The 24,267-nt window shown below is 47.0% G+C and overlaps 2 protein-coding genes across 2 annotated transcripts in view; both read right to left on the minus strand.

Annotated features, from left to right (window-relative positions):
* The window catches only part of abca2 (ATP-binding cassette, sub-family A (ABC1), member 2), a 327,339-nt gene that overhangs the window by 55,513 nt on the left and 247,559 nt on the right, over window positions 1-24,267 (minus strand). The window lies entirely within an intron of this gene.
* Window positions 919-24,214, minus strand: LOC129712125 (uncharacterized). The gene is made up of 9 exons (XM_055660340.1): window positions 23,352-24,214; window positions 14,977-15,163; window positions 13,620-13,851; window positions 10,053-10,147; window positions 9,593-9,789; window positions 8,289-8,367; window positions 5,804-5,982; window positions 3,307-4,014; window positions 919-2,137 (listed from the first exon to the last, which is right to left on the minus strand). Exons 1-9 carry the CDS (start codon window positions 23,573-23,575, stop codon window positions 1,939-1,941), a joined length of 2,100 nt encoding a protein of 699 aa, XP_055516315.1. The 5' UTR covers window positions 23,576-24,214; the 3' UTR covers window positions 919-1,938.

The following is a 24,267-nucleotide window of genomic DNA, read 5'->3' on the forward strand; positions in this document are numbered from 1 at the left end:
TCGGCATAAGTTTAAGGTGAGAGGAAAAAGTTTTATAAGAAATCTTTCTTCTAAGATACACACAAAATGCTGGAGTAGCTCAGCGGGACAGACAGCATCTCTGGATAGGAGGGATGGTCGAGACCCTTACAGAGGGTGTGTATGGAATTAGCTACCGAAGGAAGCTGTAGAGACAGGTAGAATGGTGATGTTGGCAAGATATTGAGACAGATGCATGGATAAGAAAAGCTAAGAGGCAGATAGGCCAAATGCAGGAAAATGGAGCCAGCCCATTTCCAAAATTGGGTTGGCATGGTCAGGTTGGGCCAAAGGGCCTGTTGAATCACTCTTGAACATTTATTTACTGATGTCTTCGAAGCAGCTTAAAAATCAGTTGGGAAGACTGAAGAACCAACGTCAGCGTGCTGAATGAAGCGAAAACATCTAGCATCGAAGCCTTCGTCATCAAGAACCAACTAAGATGGGTCGGTCATGTCATTTGGATGGAAGATGAGCCTCTACCAAAGCAAGCCTTCTACTCCCAGCTTGAAGAAGGCAAACGTTACAGGCGGACAAAAGAAGAGATTCAAAGACCCTTTAAAAGCCAGCGTGAAGAAATGTGAAATCGACATCGACAATTGGGAAACCAATGCCAAGGACAGGAAACTCTGGTGAACCATCATCCGAGAAGGAACAGCGACCTTCGTAGCCAAGAGATGGGCAGAATTAGAAGAAACGAGAAGAAAACAGAAAGAGAGACATCAACAACCAAAGCCCGATCTGCCGTCTGGAATTACCTGTCCTGAATGCCGAAGAACTTTCAAAGCCAGGATTACTCAGAAGCCACCTGAGAGTCCATAAACACAACCCAATGTGGACCATCATCCTCGCTCTCGAGGGATCACCACAACGATGATTTTAACCAACGCATCCGATATCAGAGTCCAATAGTACAAGATTTTCTTTATTGCAAATCACAGATAATGTAAAGGACTCAAAACAAACAAGATGCATAAAATACAAGGGTATAAAAGACCTTGATGAAGACTTTCTACATGAAAATTAAAACAAACTTCAACCTGAGACTAGGCAATAAACGTTTCTAATGAATGGCACTGCAGCAGTTACTGCAGCCAGTTACTGCGTTGTCATTCCTTCCACACCGGCCCATCACCTGTCAGTAAGTTGGGCTGGACTTTCGGACAATCCATGTCCTGCGTCAATCATCAGAAAAGGGTGTTGGCACGGTGGCGCAGCGGTAGAGTTGCCGCCTCACCGCGCCAGAGACCCGGGTTCGATCCCGGCTACGGGTGCTGTCTGTACGTTCTCCCCGTGACCTGCGTGAGTTTTCTCGGGGATCTTTGATTTCCTCCCACATTCCAAAAACATGCAGGTTTGGAGGTTAATTGGCTTTGTATAAATGTAAATTGTCCCCATTGTGTGTGTCCCGAAGGGCCTGTTTCCACGCTGTATCTCTAAACTACACTAAAACCTGTGGTTTGTCAGCAGGGCCTTCTCCATTGTAATACTGTTACTATCAACACCAATGCTTCATCCCGAACGTCCATTGAAAGAAGCACATTGTCAGCAGTTATGGGGCCCCATATCGGAGCAAAGACTTAGTTTAGTCTAGTTTAGAGATACAGCACGGAACAGCGATCACCCTGGGAACCAAAACTACCCGACACACACTAGGGACAATTTACAGCCATTACCGAAGCCGACTATCCTACAAACCTGCACGTCTTTGGAGTGTGGGAAGAAACTGAGGCACCCGGAAAAAACCCACGCAAGTCACGGGGAGAACGTGCAAACTCCGTACAGACAGCACCCGTAGTCGTGATGGAACTGGGGTTTCTGGCGCCGTGAGGCAGCAACTCTACCGCTGCTCCACCGTGCCGCCTCTCTTTATTCGGGCCATCTCCCAACCATCCACAGTCTTAGACCTGATGCAACGTTTTAACTTATGAACTTGGGAGATCCTTTTAGACTGCCTTTACTGGGGACTTGGTGAGCTCGCGTTGTTTTGCTCGAGGTCGGTTCTTTTTGAAGCCCTGGTTGCGTTCTCAATTTCCGCAGCCGTTCAGACAAGTCGGATACGTCTCTGGTTGAAGACGAAGCAACTGGCTGGCTTCTGCGGGCCGGGGAGTAGAGGCACCTGGAAGCAAAACAACACCAAGGAAGGAAAGGAAGTGAACATTCAGACTGAGTGTTGCAAGTTTAGTTTAGAGATACAGTGCGGAAACAGGCCCAACAGCCCACCGAGTCCGCGCCGACCAGCGATCCCCGCACACTAAATGCCCCTGTCCCACTTAGGAAACCTGAACGGAAACCTCTGGAGACTTTGCGCCCCAACCCAAGGTTTCCGTGCGGTTCCCGGAGGTTTTTGTCAGTCTCCCTACCTGCTTCCACTACCTGCAACCTCTGGCAACCACCCGCAACCTCCGGGAACTGCACAGAAATCTTGGGTGGGGCGCAAAGTCTCCAGAGGTTTCCGTTCAGGTTTCCTGAGTGGGACAGGGGCATAACACTCTCCTACACACACGAAGGACAATTTACAATTCTTACCGAAGCCAATTAACCTATGAACCCGTACATCTTTGGAGTCTGGAATGAAACCGGAGAACCTGGAGAAAACCCACTGAGTTACTCCAGCATTGGGAGGGAGGGGAGGGGGAGGGGGAGGGGGAGGGGAATAAAGTAGGACCTGGCACGGGATACTTTGTAACTATCGGCACCTTTATGCGGCGACTCTTTGCATACCTTGGGTTGTGCAAGCAAGGAATTTTACTGTGACTTCATTCATTCATTCCTTCATTCCTTCATTCCTTCATCTTCCTCCACCTCTCCTCCACCTTTATGAACTTTATGAACTCTTTGAATCACTTCCCTCTGGAAGGCGACTCCGGACTGTCAAAGCTGCCACAGCCAGACATAAAAACAGCTTTTTTTCCACGAGTAGTAGCTCTACTCAATAACCAAAAATCAGTAGCCTCCTTTTGCTCTTTTTACACACGTTTAATCAATAATGTTTTATTAGTAATGTTTAATGTTTTATGTGTCATTCTTAACTGTCACTGTATGTCATGTTGTTACTTGCGAGCGGAGCACGAAGGCAAATTCCTTGTATGTGAATACTTGGTCAATAAACTTATTCATTCATTCATTCATAAATGAATACTTCAGTATCGCAGGCACAGAGGGAGACACAGTGAGATTCTTTGTTTTTCACGCCCAGGGTATGCAAAGAGTGGCCACATAAAGGCTGCCGCCATTTTGTCTGGCAGATGCACCATGGTGCTCCAGGTGCAGTAAGCGACGTCGTACCTGGTTGTGTTCACGTACTCGTCCTTGGCCGTCTTCTTGACCACGGGCTTGCTCTCGCACTTGCCCTCGCTGGTGATGGCGCTGACGGTGCAGGCGTACTCGGAGTTGGCGGTCAGGCGGCGGGCGGTGAAGGAGCGGTCCGCGCCCAGGTAGACCACCTTGCCGTTCATGCAGAGCTCGAAGTTGAACAGGCGGCCCAGCGGGACCTGCGGCATGTCCCAGGTGATGAACATCTCGTTCCTGCCCAGCACGTTGACGGTCAGCCTGCCCGGCGCGTGGTCGCCGGGGTCGGCCGTGTGTGCCGAGAGCGAGGACCTCTGACCCTTCCCTTTGCTGGTGCAGGCGCACACGTGGAACACGTAGCAGCTGGAGGGAACAAGACCGCTCACAATGCAGCTGCGCTCCGACGTTGACTCGATGGCCGCGGGACCTTTGTACACCACGTAGCATCTGATGGCGCCGTTGGGTTCCAGCGGCGGTGACCACGACAACTTCAGCTGTGTCGGAGTGCAGCCTATAACCCGAAAGTCCAGCGGGCAGCTCGGTACTGACTCTTCCACAGTGGCCCTGCTCACATCACTGTACAGCCCCTCATCTCCCTCCGTACCAACGTGCAGCTTGAAGGCATATTCTCTGCTCACCTTTACATCGGTGAGCAGGTAGCTGCAATCTGGGCCTTTGTACAGTAACCTGTCTCCATCGAACAAGCTGCAACAACAGCAAAGTGAATCACACTCAATTAGATTTACGTGCAGGTTTGTAGGTTAATTGGCTTCAGTAAAATTGTCCCCATGCATGTACTAGAGAACTGGTGTTGGGATGATCGGTAGGCCGATAGCCTGTGTCCACGCTGTGTCTCTAAACTAAACTAAACTAAACTAAACCAAACTAAATGTGTCGGAAGGAACTGCAGATGCTGGTTAGCAGCGAAGATAGACACAAAATGATGGACTAACTCAGCGGAACTGGCAGCAGCTCTGGTGAGAAGGAATGGATGACGTTTCGGGTCGAGTAAATGTCTGTACAGAATCTGTGCGTTCTCCCTGTGACCTGCGTGGGTTTTCCCCGAGTGCTCCAGTTTCCTCCCACACTATAAACATGTACAGGTTTGTAAATTAATTGGCTTGGTACGAATGTAAATTGTCCCTAGTGTGTGTAGGATAGTGTCAGTGTGTGAGGATCGCTGGTCGACGTTCAGTTTAGAAGCTGCCTCACCCGCTGAGTTTCTCCAGAATTTTTGTCTACCTTCGATTTTTCCAGCATCTGCAGTTCCATATAACCATATAACAATTACAGCACGGAAACAGGCCATCTCGGCCCTACAAGTCCGTGCCGAACAACTTTTTTTCCCCTTAGTCCCACCTGCCTGCACTCATACCATAACCCTCCATTCCCTTCTTATCCATATGCCTATCCAATTTATTTTTAAATGATACCAATGAACCTGCCTCCACCACTTCCACTGGAAGCTCATTCCACACCGCTACCACTCTCTGAGTAAAGAAGTTCCCCCTCATATTACCCCTAAACTTCTGTCCCTTAATTCTGAAGTCATGTCCTCTTGTTTGAATCTTCCCTATTCTCAAAGGGAAAAGCTTGTCCACATCAACTCTGTCTATCCCTCTCATCATTTTAAAGACCTCTATCAGGTCCCCCCTTAACCTTCTGCGCTCCAGAGAATAAAGACCTAACTTATTCAACCTATCTCTGTAACTTAGTTGTTGAAACCCAGGCAACATTCTAGTAAATCTCCTCTGTACTCTCTCTATTTTGTTGACATCCTTCCTATCATTGGGCGACCAAAATTGTACACCATACTCCAGATTTGGTCTCACCAATGCCTTGTACAATTTTAACATTACATCCCAGCTTCTATACTCAATGCTCTGGTTTATAAAGGCCAGCACACCAAAAGCAAAAGTTCCCTCTTAAACATTAAGGGTTGTTTCAAAACCAGTGTCTCAAACTAACTCCTACGTTCAGTAGACATAATATTTCTTAAATATATAAATATGTCAAAGTATATTAACTATGGCGATAGATGTGGCCCTCCAACAGCTCCTAGACCCGGGACCCTCCACTTTGCGCTGGGCCTCACTCTGACAAGTGGACCTGGGCCTCCTCCTGTTCTACCTGGACGAGTCCATCCCATTCGATCCAATTTGAGATACCAGCGACCAAGACAGATGTGTGCAGCAATTCATTCTTCCCCCGCACAATTAAAGCATGGAATAGCCTTCACCCTACCATAGTTCCCCAACCAGACGCAACTAAATTTGAGGTAGCCCTTCTTCTCCAAGGACCCTTTTTTGCTCAAGTCCACCCTCCGCCACCTCCTGCTTAAATTCCATTCGGAATATTTTGGAGGACCAAAAACCAAGAACCAAGACCCGACCCCCAGGCAGAACTGGGCTGCCCGACCCCTGGGTAGATGATTCCCACACTGCATCTCTCAGCTAAACAGAAAATTATTTGCAATCACGAAGTTTGTCCCCACCTGTACATCACCTCCAGTCCGCTGTCCAGCACCAGTTTACTCCAGCTGACTTGGATTGAGTTGACGTTCAGGATGTCTACATGGGGTGGGGAGGGCTTGGAAACAGGCCGCAGCTTTCTCAAGGTGAAGTCCACTTCTTCCAGAAGGTCCTTGCCAGCAGTGGGCGAGCAGGCCATACTCTGTTCAACACGGGCACAGTTAAAGTCAGCACTTCGTTGAATAAATTTTGGAGTGATATATTTGATATATTTACAAAGCTTTTCAAGTCAAGAATAGAACCCAAAACGGAATGGATTATATTTGGAATAATAGGAGAAGATACCAATTTAAATAAAGATCAAAATGTTTTTTTTAATTATGGGTTAATAATTGGAAAGAAATTGATACTTAAATTTTGGAAAAATACAACCACACCAACTGTTAAAATGTGGATTAGGAATATGATGGACATAGCATGCCTTGAAGAAATGAGACTCCGACTAATAGATAAATATGACCAATTCTTAAGGAGTTGGTCTCCTTTCATCGACTTTTTGGAATCATGTGATGCAGCGGTGCCGTAAGGATTGCTGATTTCAGTTCATGACGCGGATAGATCTACATCTCCGAATACAGATTTGAAAAATTCTCTTTTAAGGGGCCTTCTCTTCTATTTCTACTTTCCACTTTCTCTCTTCTTTTTTATTTTTTATATACACACTTCACGTTTTTCTACTCTCTACCATCTATTTTTCCACTTTTTCCTCTTTCTATTGTTTTCTTTTTCTTGTCTTGCTTACTTCCTTCTCATAACATAAAACCAGAGGTTGTACATAGAATGGATTACGGTATTACATAGTTGGCACCTAAAATTAGGTTCCACTGTACTGTTTTGAACTGTATTAACTTCTAATAAAATAAACAAACCAAAAAAAAAAAAAAAAAAAAGTCAGCACTCAAGAGGTGCTAGTATACAATACACAATAGGTGCAGGAGTCGGCCATTTGACCCTTCGAGCCAGCACTGACATTCAATGTGATGATCCCCGCCCGCGATCAGTACCCCGTTCCTGCCTTCTCCCCATATCCCCTGACTCTGCTATCTTCAAGAGCCCTCTCTTGAAACCATCCAGAGAACCGGCCTCCACCGCCCTCTGAGGCAGAGAATTCCATAGACTCACAACTCTGTGTTAAAAAGTGTTCCCTCATCTCCATTCTAAATGGCTTAGCCTTTATTCCTAAACGGTGGCCCCTGGTTCTGGACCCCAACATCGGGAACATGTTTCCTATCTCTAGCGTGTCCAAACTCTGAATAATCTTATATGTTTCAATGAGAATCCCTCTCATCCTTCTAAATTCCAGAGTACAGAGGCCCAGCTTTGGATACAAAATCAGGGATGTAATGCTGAAACTCTACAAGGCGCTGGTCAGGCCGTATTTGGAATATTGTGAGCAATTTTGGGTTGCATATCTGAGGAAGGATGTGCTGGATCTGGAGAAGGTTCAGAGGAGGTTTACGAGGATGATCCCAGGAATGAGTGGCTTAACATATGATGAGCATTTGTTGGCACTGGGCCTGTACTCACTGGAGTTTAGAAGAATAAGGGGGGACCTCATTGAAACATCGAATAGTGAAAAGCCTGATAGAGTGGATGTGGAGAAGATGTTTCCACTAGTGGGAGAGTCTAGGACCAGAAGTCATAGCCTCAGAATAAAAGGATGTTCCATTAGGAAGCAGATGATGAAAAATTTATTTAGTCAGAGGGTGGTGAATAGCCTCAGATTCTTTGCCACAAAAGGCTGTGGTGGCCGTCAATGGATATTTTAAGGCAGAGATAGATTATTCTTGATTAGAGTAGGGGACATGGGGAGAGGCAGGAGCATGGGGAAAAATGTATTTGAGTGAATGGTGGAGTAGACTTGATGGGCCGAATGGTCTAATCTGTGGATCTTATGAGCTGATGCTGCCATCATTCTTTGTAGGTGCAGGACATAGGGCTGTGGTGGCCGAGCCTGCACTGCCATTCAATATATTTCAAGGCAGAGATAGATAGATTCTTGATTGGATGCTGGCCTCAACTACCCTCTGTGGCAGAGAGGATACTCACCACTCTCTGTGGGAAAAGTTCTTCTCATCTCGGTTTTAAAGGATTTCCCCCTTATCCTAAAGCTGTGACCCCTTGTCCTGGACTTCCCCAACATCGGGAACAATCTTCCTGCATCTAGCCTGATTTTGTAAGTTTCTATAAGATCCCCTCTCAATCTCCTAAATTCTAGAGTCAGTCTATCCATCTTTTCTCCATAAGACAATGACATGGAATCAGTCTGGTGACCTTCTTGACTCCCTCTATGGGGTCCTTCCTCAGATTTGGAGACCAAAACTGTACGCAATACTCCATGGTCTCACCAAGACCCTGTAATTCCCTGCTCCTATACTCAAATCCTTTTGCACGAATGGTCTAATTCTGCTTCACATGATCTTAGCTGATGCTGCCATCGTTACCTACCTTTAACAGTGTTGAGATTTTCGGATGTTCTCTCAGTTTGACAACCCCTTTTGGATGACTGCCTAATACTCTTAAAGTCCTGTGAATATAGAAACAAAACTCATTATTCCCCACAAAACAGTACGTCCTTAGAAGGTTTAGGAAGTTTGTCATAACTCCAACAACTCTCGCCAACTTAGAGTCATAGTCATAGAGTGATACAGAGTGGAAACAGGCCCTTCGACCCAACTTGCCCACACCTGCCAACATGTCCCATCTACACTAGTCACACCTGCCCGCGTTTGCCCCATATCCCTCCAAACCTGTCCTATCCATGTACATGTCTAACTGTTTCTTAAACATTGGGATAGTCCCCAGCCTCAACTACCTCCTCTGGCAGCAGCTCGTTCCATGCACCCACCACCCTCTGTGTAGAAAAAGCTACCCCTCAGACTCCTATTAAATCTTTTCCCCTTCATCCTGAACCTATGTCCTCTGGTCCTCGATTCACCCAGCCTGGGAACTTCTACAGATAGGAAGCATCAGCTTGGTTTGGTGTGGATTGTGGATGGTGGGCCAGAGGTCCACGTTGTGTTTAGTGCTGGAGGTGAGTGCGTTACCTGTCAGGGTCCTGGATAAACACCTACACAGGTCCCACCTGCCAACATTCGGCCCATAAACCTCTCCTATCCCTCCACCTGTCCAAATTACTTTTAAACAATGCAATTGTACCTGCCTCAACTTCCTCCTCTGGAAGCTTGTTCCAAGTATCTACCACCATCTAGTAAAATAGTTCTACACCTACTACACAGTGCTAGTGTATGGGGTGATCGCTGGTCAGTACAGACTTGGTGGACTGAAGGGCCTGTTGCCATGCTGTATCTCTAAACTAAACTAAATCTAAAGCGTGGCACAGTGGTGCAGCGGTAGAGTTGCTGCCTCACAGCACCAGAGACCCGGGTTCAATCCTGACTACGGGTGCTGTCTGTACGGAGTTTGCATGTTCTCCCCGTAACCTGCGTGGGTTTCCTCCGGTTTCCTCCCACACTCAGGTTTGTAGGTTCATTGACTTGGTAGAAATGTAAAAATTGTCCCTGGTGTGTGTAGGATAGTGTTAGCATGCGGGGGTCGCTGGTCGATGCGGACTCGGTTGTCCGAATAGCATGTTTCCGTGATGTATCTCAAAGCTAACTGAAGCTAAATACAATAGGGTTAGAGTTGGTGGGTGCTCAGTGAGGTGAAGCATCGGATTCTGAGCTGAATTGCTGAAGGATTTATCTTGAAATGAACAATTTCTCCCACATTGGTTGTTGGCATTTACATACATTGCGGCAAACCAGGCCGACTCTGGCTCCTGGGATTCCAGTAAGATGCACAAGGTGTTCAGGATGTCCGGGAAGATGGGATTGAGCAAGACGTGGGCGTGTCCGTCCTTATCCGCAGCGAGGCAGCTCAGCGCAAAGCAAGCGTTCTTGCTACACCCGGTATCCCCGTCTGACATCATTCTCTCCAGCGCTGTAATCTAAACAAGAGCAGCGTTACTTCAGTTTACACTACAGCGGAGTCTGGAGATATGGGGAGAAGGCAGGAATGGGGTACTGATTGGGGATGATCAGCCATGATCACATTGAATGGTGGTGCTGGCACGAAGGGCCGAATGGCCTACCTCTGCACCTATTGTCTATAAGGGCAACAGCAGTAAAGTTGCTGCCTTACTCTGGCCATGGAGGAGGCCCAGGACAGAAAGGTCACCAAACAGGTTGGATGGTTCAGTTATTAACTCACCATAACTGGAGCTTCCTGCATGTTCAAGGTCTGTTTGAGGCCGGTGTCCAGATTGCAGAGACGCCCAAGAGCAAACGCTGCACTCATCCCACAACCTGCAGTGGGGAAATGAGAGAGAGTTATCACCAACGGGGCAAATCAGGAATTACAACCTGAAAATAGACACAAAGTGCTGGAGTAACTCAGCGGGACAGGCAGCGTCTGTGGAGGAAGGAATGAATGAGTGACATTTCGGGTTGGGACCCTTCTTCACAACCTGGAAATTGCTGTTTGTTTGGTTTAGTTTAGTTGAAGTTCTGTACCTCTAAACTACAGTGTGGAAACAGGCCCTTCGGCCCCACTGAGTCCGTGCCGGCCAGCGATCCCCGCACACTAACACTATCCCACACACACACTAGGGACAATTTACAATTTTGTTACCAACCAATTAGTCTACAAACCTGCACGTCTTTGGAGTGTGGGAGGAAACCGGAGCACCCGGAGGAAACCCACGCAGATCGCGGGGAGAACGTACAAACTCTGTGCAGTTCAGTTCAGCGATACAGCGTGGAAACAGTTTGCCACAGTGATATGGTGCCACCGAGTCTGCTCCGACCAGTGGTCACCCCGTACAAACTCCGTACAGACAGCACCCACAGTTAGGATCAAACCTCAGTCTTTGGCGCTGTGAGGCAGCAACTCTACCGCTGCGCCACCGTGCCGCCCCTATAGGCAGTGTCTAGTTAGTTACAGTATGTCAAGTCTTGTCTCTTCCCACTGCCAAACCACTATCATGATTGGACAAATACTCTTTTGTCACGTCCACCCAAACTCCTGCACTGTGTCTCAATCCAACCGTGCCCGTACAGCAGAGCGTACACGCAAGCAGCACGTACGTTGGTTACGCCGACCTATCTGAAGGCTGACAATTCCACATTACACCTCCAGAGAGCAGTGCTGAACTACCATCTACCACTGACTATCCTTGATTGGACTTTACCTCACACTGAACCTCAGTCTGAAAAAGGGTCTCGACCCGAAACGTCACCCATTCCTTCTCTCCAGAGATGCTGCCTGTCTTAGTTTCTTCTTGGTCCTCCAAAATATTCCAAATGGAATTTAAACTGGAGGTGGTGAAGGGAGGGCTTAAGCCAGAAAGGGTTATTGGGAAGAAAGAGCTACTTTAAATTTAGTTGCATCTGGTTGGGTAACTATAGTTGGGTGGAGATTATTCCATGCTTTAATTGTGTGTGCGGGGGAAGAACGAATTGCTGTACACATCTGTCTTTGTAGCTGGGATCACAAATTGGATCGAATGCCCTCGTCTGCTCCTAATTGGTTTGGGTTTGGTGTAGGTCTTGTAGTCTATGTCGAGCTGACCATTTAACATTTTGTAAAAACAGGTCAAACGGTGAGCTTCACGTCTGTCTGTCTTGGAGAGGGTTCCACCCCCCCAGAGAATTCAGAAGTTTGGTGACACTCGTTTCCCTCTCATAGGTGTTAGTAACAAATCGAGCTGCCTGTCTTTGGACACGTTCGATGGAAGGAATGTTTTTATTTGTGTACGGGTCCCATGCTGTCCCTCTGAGTTACTCCAGCTTTTTGCCTCTATCTTCGATTAAACCAGCATCTGCAGTTCCTTCCTACACATTCCCTAAACATGTATCTGTACACTGTGAATGGCTCGATTGTGATCATGTGTTGTCTTTCCGCTGACTGGTTAGCACGCAACACAAGCTTTTCACTGTACCTCGGTACACGTGACAATAAACTAAACTGATATAAAGTACAGTTGTAAAAGGAGGTGGAATAAATATCCACATTCAAAACGCCACAGCTAACTGGTGAGATAAATGATTAATGGGTAAAATCCTATAACATCTTAACTTACTGTTTGACTTTAAAACAAACGGGGAAATGCTCTTGCGGTTTTTCTCCTAAAATGATTGATTTTGAAAAGGGCAAGTTGTTACATATTCACTTCACTTAAATGAACAAAATGATCTGTTGACTCGGGTAATAAGAGAATTGAAATGTTTAAAAACTGAATGTAAAACTATTCTGGTCATGAAACCCTAACTTCAACTCACTCGCTCTGTCTGTATATCTCTGTCTCTCAGTCTCTCTGTCTCTCCCTGTGTGTCTCTCTCCCTGTGTGTCTCTCTCTCTCCCTGTGTGTCTCTCTCTCCCTGTGTGTGTCTCTCTCTCCCTGTGTGTGTCTCTCTCTCCCTGTGTGTCTCTCTCTCCTTGCGTCTCTTTCCCTGCGTCTCTCCCTCTCTATCAATTCAATTTTTTCAATTATTTTTCCAATTTTAAAACTTTATTGGCATGATAAAAAAATACATTGTTATATTGCCCAAGTATAAAACATGACATACATATTTAAGATGCATAAGTATAAATACAAGTATACAGTGCATGGATAGATATGTCCCTGTACATAAACTCGCAATAGGCCTATTGCCCTTATCTCTCTCTCTCTCTCTCCACCCTCTCCTCTCCCTTGAAGGTCCTGTACCCACACCGTATGTCTCAATGTCTGGGTAAAGGGCAGCACGGTGGCGCAGCGGTAGAGTTGCTGCCTCACAGCGCCAGAGACCCGGGTTCGATCCTGACTACGGATGCTGTCTGTACGTTCTCCCCGTGATCTGCATGGATTTTTTCCGAAATCTCGGGTTTCCTCCCACGATCCAAATTTGGCTTTGGTAAAAATTATAAATTGTCCCTAATGTGTGTAGAATAGGGGGGATCGCAGGTTGGCGCGGACTGGGTGGGCCGAATGGCCTGTTTTCGCGCTGCATCTCTAAAACTAAATATAGTAGACCATTCGGCCCTTTGGGCCAGCACCGCCATTCAATATGATCATGGCTGATCATCCAGACCCGGTCTTCAGAAGAAGGTTCTCGACTCAAAACGTCACCCATTCCTTTTCTCCAGAGATGCCGCCTGTCCCACTGAGTTACTCCAGCACTTTGTGTCTTCTTTTGTAAACCAGCTTCTGCAGTTACTTTTTATTTTCTCTAAAAAAAAAATGAAATCAGTTCCCCACTCCTGCCATCTCCCCATATCCCTTGATTCCATTAGCCCCAAGAGCTAAATCTAACTCTCTCTCGAAAACATCCATTGAGTTGGCCTCCACTGCCTTCTGTGGCAGAGAATTCCACTGTAGAATGTCAATGTAGCTTCAGTCCAGGGTGTAACTAAAATCCCTGTCCCATGGTATGAGTTTATTCCAAGAGCTCTACCGAGTTTGCCCTGATTCGAACTCGGAGATTTACGGATTTGGCCACTCATCGGTACTCGGGGCTCTCGTGGACATTTTTCAACATGTTGAAAAATCTTCACACGTCTTCCCAAGCTTTCCTGCCGTTAGCGAGTCTTCCCGAGTATCTGCCGTTAGCGTTACGAGCCGCTAAGAGACGTCCCCGAGCTCCGACGTACCCGCTACGTTCATTCTCCGTGCTTACCACGACATTTTTCTTTTTAATACTCGGGAGAGCTCTTGGAATGAACACGTACCGTGGGACAGGGCTTTAAGGCTAATATCTGCTCATTGCAGTGTTAAATGTAAAGGGGGTAGAGGCTCACCTTCCTCATCGATTCCCAGCGAGGCGATCAGCTTGCCCAGGATGTACCAACACCGAGGGTGATCCAGGATGATCCTGCAGCCCGATTCACAGATGGTCACCCTGGCCAGCACCAGCGCACCATTGCTGGCCGCCCATTTGTTGCCGCTGCTCAACAGCTCCGTCACCGCGCTGATGATCTCCTGGATGTGGGAGTCCTTCAGCAACCACTGCCGGCCCTCCACTGTCTCAGCCTGACACACACAGACACACACACAGACACAGACACAGACACACACACACACACACAGACACACACACAGACACACACACACGCACAGACACACACAGACAGACGCACACGCAGACACAGACGCACACACACAGACGCACACACACACACACACACACAGACACACACGCACACACACACACACACAGACACAGACACAGACACAGACGCACACACACACACACACACACACACGCACACACACAGACACACACACACACACACACACGCAGACACACACACACAGACACAGACGCACGTACACGCACACACACAGACGCACACACACAGACGCACACACACAGACGCAGACACACACACAGACGCAGACGCAGACGCAGACACAGACACAGACACAGACACAGACACAGACACAGACACAGACAAACACACCAAGGGGACAGCGTCAGTCTGAAGAAGGCTCTCTGCCCAAATCCTAATTTGAGGAAGGATCTATTTCCTTCAGGTAGAAGGTACAGGAGCCTGAAAACTGCTACGCCCAGGTTCAGGAATAGCTACTTCCCCACAGCCAAACTTGACTCGGACAAAACTCTGAATATTAATAGCCCATTATCTGTTATTCGCACTTTATCAGTTTATTTATTCATGTGTGTATATATTTTATATTATGTTATATGGACACACTGATCTGTTCTGTAGTCAATGCCTACTATGTTCTGTTGTGCTGAAGCAAAGCAAGAATTTCATTGTTCTATCAGGGACACATGACAATAAACTCACTTGAATCCTGCCATTCTTGCTATAGAGGGAGTGCAGTGTATGTTTACAATTCCCGGGATGGCGGGACTGTCATATGCTGAGAGAATGGAGCGGCTGGGCTTGTACACTCTGGAGGATGAAAGGGGGTCATTGAAACAAATAAGATTATATGTTTCAATAAGGTGTGGCCACTGCCTGGACCGGCGAATGGCCATGTTGGCCAGGTCCAGGAGCGGACAGACAGGGAGACTCCCCCCCCCCACTCTCCCCTCTGTAGCGGGTGCCTCTGTGACTCTATGTGTATGGTTGGCAGAGTGGGTAACGCTGGGTGGAACGCGGGGGGTGAAGCGGGAACTCTTCCTCTCACCATAGTGCCCAGTGCACCGGCCACATTCATCACCGCCTCCTCGTCCGTCCACTTCAACATGCCCGTCAGGTTGGCCAGGAGATCTGCGGACTCCTGCGGGCAGCACTGTGCCATCGTCACCAGTCGCTGCGACCCCACCTCATTCTCTGCAATGGAGCCCAGAATGTACGCTGCATTGCTGCACAGCCTGCAAATGAGGACACCTCAAATGATTAATAAGTTAATGATTGGAGACATGGAGACATAATATTGGGTGTAGATCAAATAGAATTGCTGATCTGATCCGTGTCTTTGCTGCTGCCGACCTAATCCATAATCCATGGCAGGTTTCCACACTACCACCTAGTGGCATGCGGGCAGCTTAGGACTCCGAGCCTCCAGTACTCATTTCGATGGTCTCTGTATGTATTCTAATTAAAGTACTGGGTATGATATATAATGACTTTGGATCAATAGTACTTTGCACAACGGGGTCATAGAGGCATCGAGTTATACAGCTCGGAAACAGGCCCTTCGGCCCAACATGCCCCACCTACACTAGACCCACCTGCCTGCATTTGGCCCATATCCCTCTGAAACTGCCCTATCCATGTACCTGTCTAAATGCTTCTGCCTGCCTCGAGTACCTGCTTCAACTACCTCGTTCCATGCACCCAGCCTTCCAGCGACCGTGTGGGTTTTCTTCAGGAGCTGTGGTTTCCTCCCACGCTCCAACGAGCCCGTTTCCATGGGACTGTTGCCGCGCTGAATCTCCGATCTAAATTAGACTAAACAACAGCCTCATTGTTGACTGTGACCGAGATTCATATTGAAGGCAAAAGATGGTTTCGCTCCTGAAACCCGTACACTTCTGCCTACCACTATTGACCTCATCGGTGACCCTCGGGCTATCAATGCTCGGACTTTGCAGGCATTACCTTCAAGTCAAATCAAGTGTATTCGTCACATACCCATACGAGATGTGCAGTGAAATGAAAAGTGGCAATGCTTGCAGACTTTGTGCAAAAAACTACAATACAGAATGGTACAGTATCAGCAATTACATATTTGTGGGGGGAAAAAAACCCCAGCAATTTTAAAAAGACGACACAACAGTGAAGTGGTTCAGTAAAGTTAGCCCCTGGTGAGGTAGGAGTTTACAGTCTTAATGGCCTCTGGGAAGAAACTCCTTCTCATCCTCTCTGTTTTCACAGCATGGCAACGGAGGCGTTTGCCTGAACGCAGAAGCTGGAACAGTGTGTTGCTGGGGTGGAAGGGGTCCCCTATGATCTTGTTGGCTCTGGAGTTGCACCTTCTGATGTATAGTTCCTGCAGGGGGGGGGGCGAGTGCACTAAATGTTATTCCCTTATCATGTATCTGTACACTGTGGACGGCTCGATTGTAATCATGTATTGTCTTTCCACTGACTGGTTAGCACACAACAAAAGCTTTTCACTGTACCTTGGTACACTTGACAATAAATTAAACTGATATAGAAACATAGAAACATAGAAATTAGGTGCAGGAGTAGGCCATTCGGCCCTTCGAGCCTGCACCGCCATTCAATATGATCATGGCTGATCATCCAACTCAGTATCCCGTACCTGCCTTCTCTCCATACCCCCTGATCCCCTTAGCCACAAGGGCCACATCTAACGCCCTCTTAAATATAGCCAATTAACTGGCCTCAACTACCCTCTCTGGCAGAGAGTTCCAGAGATTCACCACTCTCTGTGTGAAAAAAGTTCTTCTCATCTTGGTTTTAAAGGATTTCCCCCTTATCCTTAAGCTGTGACCCCTTGTCCTGGACTTCCCCAACATCGGGAACAATCTTCATGCATCTAGCCTGTCCAACCCCTTAAGAATTTTGTAAGTTTCTATAAGATCCCCTCTCAATCTGCTAAATTCTAGAGAGTATAAACCAAGTCTATCCAGTCTTTCTTCATAAGACAGTCCTGACATCCCAGGAATCAGTCTGGTGAACCTTCTCTGCACTCCCTCTATGGCAATAATGTCCTTCCTCAGATATAGAACTGATAGAGCAATGGAAACACAGAGGATTTTGATGCTGGTTTCTATTTGCACAGGTTTGCAAACACATTTGGACCTGGCTGTCACTAAACCTATGTAGGAAGAAACTGCAGAGGCTGGTTTAAACCAAAGATAGACACAAAGTGCTGGAGTAACTCAGCGGGACAAGCAGCATCTCTGGAGAGAAGGAACGGGGTGACGTTTCGGGTCGAGACCCTTTTACAGACTCGTTAGGAGTAAGGGAAACGAGAGATATAGACGATGATGTACATAGATTATTGGCCAGCTTCAGTTCAGACAAAAGGGCCTTTGTTACCCGAGGTTACCAAGTCAACAAACACCGATACAACTGCTCCAGAGGTGGGGCTGAGAAGGTGGCGTTCACCTGAGTTAGTTTGTCACCGTGACAAATAAACAACACATTTTAGTTTTAGAGGAAACGCTTGGCGTTAGTGTTTGTATGAGAACTATTTCATCTCCAGGATAGTTGGGTATGGCAGTTTTGTTTCGTTTTGTTCATCGGGTGGTGCAGCGGTAGAGTTGCTGCCTCACAGCGCCAGAAACCAGGGTTCAAAGCTGACCACTGTGGTGCTGTCTGTACGGAGTTTGTACGTTCTCCCTGTAACCCATGTGGGATTTCTCCAGGTACTCCGGCTTCCTCCCACATCTCCAGAAACATGCAGGTTTGCAAGTTTGGACAAGAGAAGTCAAGGGGCTTTAAGGTGAGGGGGGGGGGGGGGGAGGATTATATATATTTTTTATTTTTCACTGGAAAGGGGGCATATATGTATGGAACGAGCTGCCTGTTGAGGTAGTGGAGGCAACGTTTAAGAAACATTTAGACATGTACATGTATAGGTCAGGTTTAGAGATATATAGACCCAACACAAGCTGGTGGGACTAATGTAGATGGGACGGTATGGGCAAGTTGGGCCGAAGGGCCTGTTTCCATGCTGTATCACTCTATGACCCCATTATAAAGAACTGTCCTTTCATTCTGAAGCTGTGGCCTCTGGTCCTAGTTTCTCCCACTAGTGCAAACATCTTCTCCACATCCACTCTATCCAGGCCTTTCACTATTCAAGAAGTTTCATATGAGGTGCCCCCCTCATCCTTCTAAACTCCAGCGAGTACAGGCCCAGTGCCGACAAACACAATAACAGTGGCGACTTCAGGAGACTTTAAATATTATCCCTTTGTGAAGTTTGGATCAAAATGTACACTTGTAAATGGATAAGATCTAGAATGCATGGGACAATCTGATCCCTCTGTATCTCACTCTGCAATGATATTGAACAGTAACATTGAGTATTGCGCCTGTTCCTAAAAAAACATAAAGACTTCTCAGTCGTCTACAGAAACAATATGTTTGTGTCTCAGTCTCTATGCTATCTATTAAATAAATAGCCATTGTACGTCAAACATTCCTAAAGGCATCCATGATCGACTAGGTGTGCTTTCATAACTTGCCCGTGTTATAAACAAATGAGTAACTGGAAATAAATTTAGAACAATTTGGAACAATTGTCCCGCTAAGTTAAGGGGCTGTCCCACTGTACGAAGTCATTCGATAGAGCTCTCCCGAGTTTAAAAAAAAAAAACTAGTGGTAAGCTGGTGGAAGTCTTCCCTGCCCCACCCAAGTCGCACCAAGCTCTCGTTTTCACCCAACAAACAACGGCCCGTTTCCGTTATCATAGTTTATTTTTTGCAAATCTTTAATTCATTGTTCTTTATCTCTCCACATCATCGTCTAAATCTCTCGTTTCCCTCCCTGACTCTCAGTCTGAAGAAGGGCCTCGACCCGAAACGTCCCCCATTCCTTCTCTACAGAGATACTGCCTGTCCCCGCTGAGTTACTCCAGCTTTTCGTGTCTATCTTCGGTTTAAATCAACATCTGCTAAACATTCAGGATGCCTGAAGTGTTTTACAACCAACAATCACCTTTGAAGTGGAATTACTATAGTTATTATTGGGTAGTAGGTGAAGGTCACCTTAACACTGCTGACTGTACACTGCATGCCCAAACACTCTCCATCGCTTGAAACCGTTACAGGTCACCATGCCAAGCATGTCACCAACTGCATTGTGAAACGTTCTCCAACACCAAGAACATGAAGACAGACGCAAAAAGCTAGAGTAACTCAGGGGGGCAGGCAGCGTCTCTGGAGAACATGGATAGAAACAAAGAAGAATAGAAAATAGGTGCAGGAGTAGGCCATTCAGCCCTTCAATATGATTATGGCTGATCATCCAAAATCAGTATCCCCCCGTTCCTGCTTTTTCCCCCATATCCCTTGATTCCGTTAGCCCTAACTATATCTAACTCTCTCTTGAAAACATCCAGTGAATCGGCCTCCACTACCTCCTGTGGCAGAGAATTCCACAGATTCACAACTCTCTGGGTGAAAATGTTTTTCCTCATCTCAGTCCTAAAGTGGCCTGCCCTTTATTCTTAAAGGTCGGAACTCTCCTTCAGACTTGAGCCCTAACCTGAATCATCACCTGTCCATGTTCTCCAGAGATGCTGCCTGATCTGCTGAGTTACTCCAACACTTTATGTCTTTTTGTTTCCACTGACATAGATATCTTGTTGGGCCAAATGTCCCCTTTACAATAATGGCATGCAACAATGCACAATAATAATACTAATAATGGACAAATCTGCCATTTAGTGAGCCTCACAGCACGACGCCACTAATCACCAGTTGCAGTGGCAGAACTAATTTCAAAATGAAATGGTTCACTCTGACATATACTCAGTGTCGACTACTAATTATCAGCTTGGATTACAAATTATAGGCTACCTTCTGAATTTACAAGTTATGGTAGAATTAGGAGTAGAATTAGGCCATTCGGCCCATCGATCCACTCTGTCATTCAATCATCAAACTCCGTACAGACAGCGCCCGTGGTCAGGATCGAACCTGGGTCCCCGGCGCTGTGAGGCAGCAACTCTACCGCTGCGCCACCGTGACGCCCAGTACGTGTTGGACAAACACTGTGCAGCAAAAGACTGTTGTTGAACAAAAGGAATCTCTATCACGTTCTAAAAGCACTCTCTTTCATAGATGTCAACTTAATTATCCAGGGGAGGTCAAAGAGAAACACACACAAAGCATCAATCAATTCAAGCTGCCCGTAAATAACACAGCACATGTCGTAACGATCAGGAGACAAAGGTATCTACACCCAAGCAAAACTGCAAACAGGGCAACGAATTCTGAAGATAGACACAAAAATCTGGAGTAACTCAGCGAGACAGCATCTCCAGAGAGAAGGAATAGGTGGGATCTTATAGAAACTTACAAAATTCTTAAGGGGTTGGACAGGCTAGATGCAGGAAGATTGTTCCTGATGTTTAAGAAGGAACTGCAGATGCTGGAGAATCGAAGGTACACAAAAAAGCTGGAGAAATTCAGCAGGTGCAGCAGCATCTATGGAGCAAAGGAAATAGGCAACGTTTCGGGCCGAAACCCTTCTTCAGTCTGAAGAAGGGTTTCGGCCCGAAACGTTGCCTATTTCCTTTGCTCCATAGATGCTGCTGCACCCGCTGAGTTTCTCCAGATTGTTCCCGATGTTGGGGAAGTCCAGAACAAGGGGTCACAGCTTAAGGATAAGGGGGAAATCTTTTAGGACCATGATGAGAAAAACATTTTTCACACAGAGAGTGGTGAATCTGTGGAATTCTCTGCCACAGAAGGTAGTTGAGGCCAGTTCATTGGCTATATTTAAGAGGGAGTTAGATGTGGCCCTTGTGGCTAAGGGGATCAGGGGGTATGGAGAGAAGGCAGGTACAGGATACTGAGTTGGATGATCAGCCATGATTATATTGCTTGGCGGTGCAGGCTCGAAGGGCCGAATGGCCTACTCCTGCACCTAATTTCTATTTTTCTATGTGACGTTTTGGGTCAAGACCCTTCTTCAGTGGCAAAAGGCAAGACCCAGAGTTTGAAGAAGGGTCTCGATCCAAAACGTCACCTATTCCTTCTCCAGCATTTTTGTCTACCTTCGATTTTCTACCTGCCATTTTTGTCTACCTTCCTTCTTAAACACTGAACCAGAGGACATACGTTTACATGGAGAGGTTGAGCAGGCTGGGACTCTATTCCATGGAGCGCAGGAGGATGATAGGTGATCTTACAGAGGTGTATAAAATCATGGGAGAAATAGATCTGGTAGATGCACAGAGTCTCTTGCTCAGAGTAAGGGAATCGCAAACCAGAGGAACTAGGTTTAAGGTGAGGAGAGAAATATTTTAATAAGGGGGAAATCCTTTAGAAACCGAGATGAGAAGAACTTTTTTCACACAGAGAGTGGTGAATCTCTGGAACTCTCTGCCGCAGAGGGTAGTCGAGGCCAGTTCATTGGCTATATTTAAGAGGGAGTTAGATGTGGCCCTTGTGGCTAAGGGGATCAGAGGGTATGGAGAGAAGGCAGGTACAGGATACTGAGTTGGATGATCAGCCATGATCATATTGAATGGCGGTGCAGGCTCGAAGGGCCGAATGGCCTACTCCTGCACCTAATTTCTATGTTTCTATGTTTTCTATGAGACCTGAAATGTCACCTATTCCTTCACTCCATAGATGCTGCCTCACCCACTGAGTTTCTCCAGCATTTTTGTCTACCTCTGAATATTAAAATAATCGTCTGCATCTAAGCGAAGTATGAAGTCTGTTTTCTTTCTTGTAAAGTGTGTTTTCACTTGACCCAGTCGTCACGAAGTACAGGCATTAGCTGGTGTCAATGCAAAGTGCATTCGGCAAGCCAGGATAATGTTGAACAGGGTCCCAGCCATTCATTCACAGGAATTGTTCAAACTGAAGTTCATCACACAGCCCTGGCAGGCATGTGAATAGTTCCATGTCACTACACAAATGCTGACTTATCACCATGTCACCGCCACACAATGGCGGATATCAGACTTAAATAATGTTTGGCTGCATAGCACTGCAAAGCTGGGCAACTCACACAAGTGAAAAGAGCCAAGTTCTGTCCAAAGCTTACAAAAGCAGGCAACTGCGTTTGAAAGATGAGAGGTTATGTTATAGAAACATATAACATTCTAACTGCACCCGCTGAGTTTCTCCAGCATTTTTGTGTACCTAACATTCTAAATGGATTGGACAGGCTAGATGCAGGAAAAATGTTCCCCATGTTGAGGCAGTCCAGAACCGGGGGGGGGGGGGGGGTCTCACTACATCTATAAGGGGCAAGACATTATGGACTGAGATGAGGAAAAACTTTTTCACCCAGAGAATTGTAAATCTGTGGAATTCTCTGCCACAGAAGGCAGTGGAGGCCAATTCACTGCATGTATTCAAGAGAGAGTTAGATTTAGCTATTGGGGCTAATGGAATCAAGGGATATGGGGAGAAAGCAGGAGCGGGGTACTGATTCTGGATGATCTGCCATGATCATATTGAATGGCGGTGTTGGCTCAAAGGGCTGAATGGCCTACTCCTGCACCTATTTTCTATGTTTCTACGTTTCTAACTGAATCATCCCACCACAACTAAGGAGCAGTGCTGAACTACTATCTACCCCATTGGTGACCCTCAGACTATCTTTGATCGGACTTTGCTGGCTTTACCTTGCACTAAACATTATCCCTTTAACATGTATCTATGCACTGTAATTGGAATGATTGTCCTTTTGCTGACAGGATAGCACGCAACAAAAAGCTTTTCGCTGTACCTCGGTACATGTGACAATAAACTAAACTGAAACTGAACTGGGCTGGAAACAGCTTTGGCAGTTCTAGTTTCTGAAATACATCAGCATTGCTTCATCAGACTGGTACATGGATAGGACAGATTTGGAGGGATATGGACCAAACTCAGGCAGGTGGGACTAGTGTAGATGGGACATGTTGGTTTTGTGCCTGTATGTACTGTAGGACGTAAACCAGTATCTGCAGTTCATCATATAAGATTGTTAAGGGTTTGGACACGCTAGAGGCAGGAAACATGTTCCCGATGTTGGGGGAGTCCAGAACCAGGGGCCACAGTTTAAGAATAAAGAGTAAGCCATTTAGAACCGAGACGAGGAAACACTTTTTCTCGCAGAGAGTTGTGAGTCTGTGGAATTCGCTGCCTCAGAGGGCGGTGGAGGCAGGTTCTCTGGATGCTTTCATGAGAGAGTTAGATAGGATTTTTAAAATTAGCAGAGTCAGGAGGTATGGGGAGAAGGCAGGAACGGGGTACTGATTGGGGATGATCAGCCATGAACACGAATCTATTGTCTATCATCGATCTAGGTGTAATGCAACATCTGCAGTTAGACAATAGACAATAGGTGCAGGAGTAGGCCATTCGGCCCTTCGAGCCAGTTCCTTCCTACTCACTAGCAGCTGGACTTACCGAGTCTCTCCGGAGGCGAGGAAGCGGCAGAGGAGGGGTAGCAGCTGTCGACTGCTGGGGTCCTCCAGGAGTGACTGGACCAGCTTCTCCTTGTCCCGCTGTAAGGCCAGGACCAGTGACTCCACCGTGGCCACGACCTGCGGCGGGCCAGCGGAGAGCAGCAGAGAAATGGAGCCGCTCCCGCCCGTATCATCACCACCACCACCGCTGCTACAGTGCCACATCCCAGCCAGCAACCTCTAAACCACAGCTCCCGGTGAACCAGAGCAGAGCAATGCCCAGCGTCCGCGTGTGTGTGTGTGTATGTGTGTGTGTTACTCTGCCAACCCACACCGCCCCCATCTCACTCTCTTGTCGCTTCCACGCTGATACATGGCTCCTGGAAACCCAATCAGCCTCAGATAAAGCTGGAAGGGGAGGTGGGGACCGCCCGCCCCCAATTTAAAAGGGCACCGGCTCCAAATTAGCTGGTAATAAGCCACGAAATGCTGGAGTAACTCAGGCAGGACAGGCAGCATCTCTGGAGAGAAGGAATCGGTCCAGACTGTTTAAGAGGGAACTGCAGATGCTGGAGAATCGAAGGTTACACAAAAAAGCTGGAGAAACTCAGCGGGTGCAGCAGCATCTATGGAGCGAAGGAAATAGGCAACGTTTCGGCCCGAGTAGGTCCAGACTGTTCCTCGGTGTTCCTACCGGCGCGTGTTACCATTTTCTCCCGTCTAATATAAACACAGAGAATGATATCCAGTCTGAAGAAAGGTCTCGACCCGAAACATCACCCATTCCTTCTCTCCAGAGACGCTGCCTGTCCCGCTGAGTTACTCCAGCATTTTAGTGCGTGTTTCAGTCTATCTTCGCTGGTGAGAGGCTCATGTCCAAAGATCCTATAGCAGAGGATCTTTGCTCGTGTCTGCAG

Source organism: Leucoraja erinacea, chromosome 31 (assembly GCF_028641065.1).
Source record: "Leucoraja erinacea ecotype New England chromosome 31, Leri_hhj_1, whole genome shotgun sequence".
NCBI classification, from domain to species: Eukaryota; Metazoa; Chordata; class Chondrichthyes; order Rajiformes; family Rajidae; genus Leucoraja; species Leucoraja erinaceus.

Coding starts and splice junctions, on each gene's coding strand:
- LOC129712125 (XM_055660340.1), bottom strand. CDS start 23,575: ATGTGGCACTGTAGCAGCGGTGGTGGTGGTGATGATACGGGCGGGAGC. Junction 5,983..8,288: donor AAATCTCAACACTGTTAAAG/GTAGGTAACGAT, acceptor CGTGTTGAACAG/AGTATGGCCTGCTCGCCCAC. Junction 2,138..3,306: donor GAGTACGTGAACACAACCAG/GTACGACGTCGC, acceptor TTTTGCTTCCAG/GTGCCTCTACTCCCCGGCCC.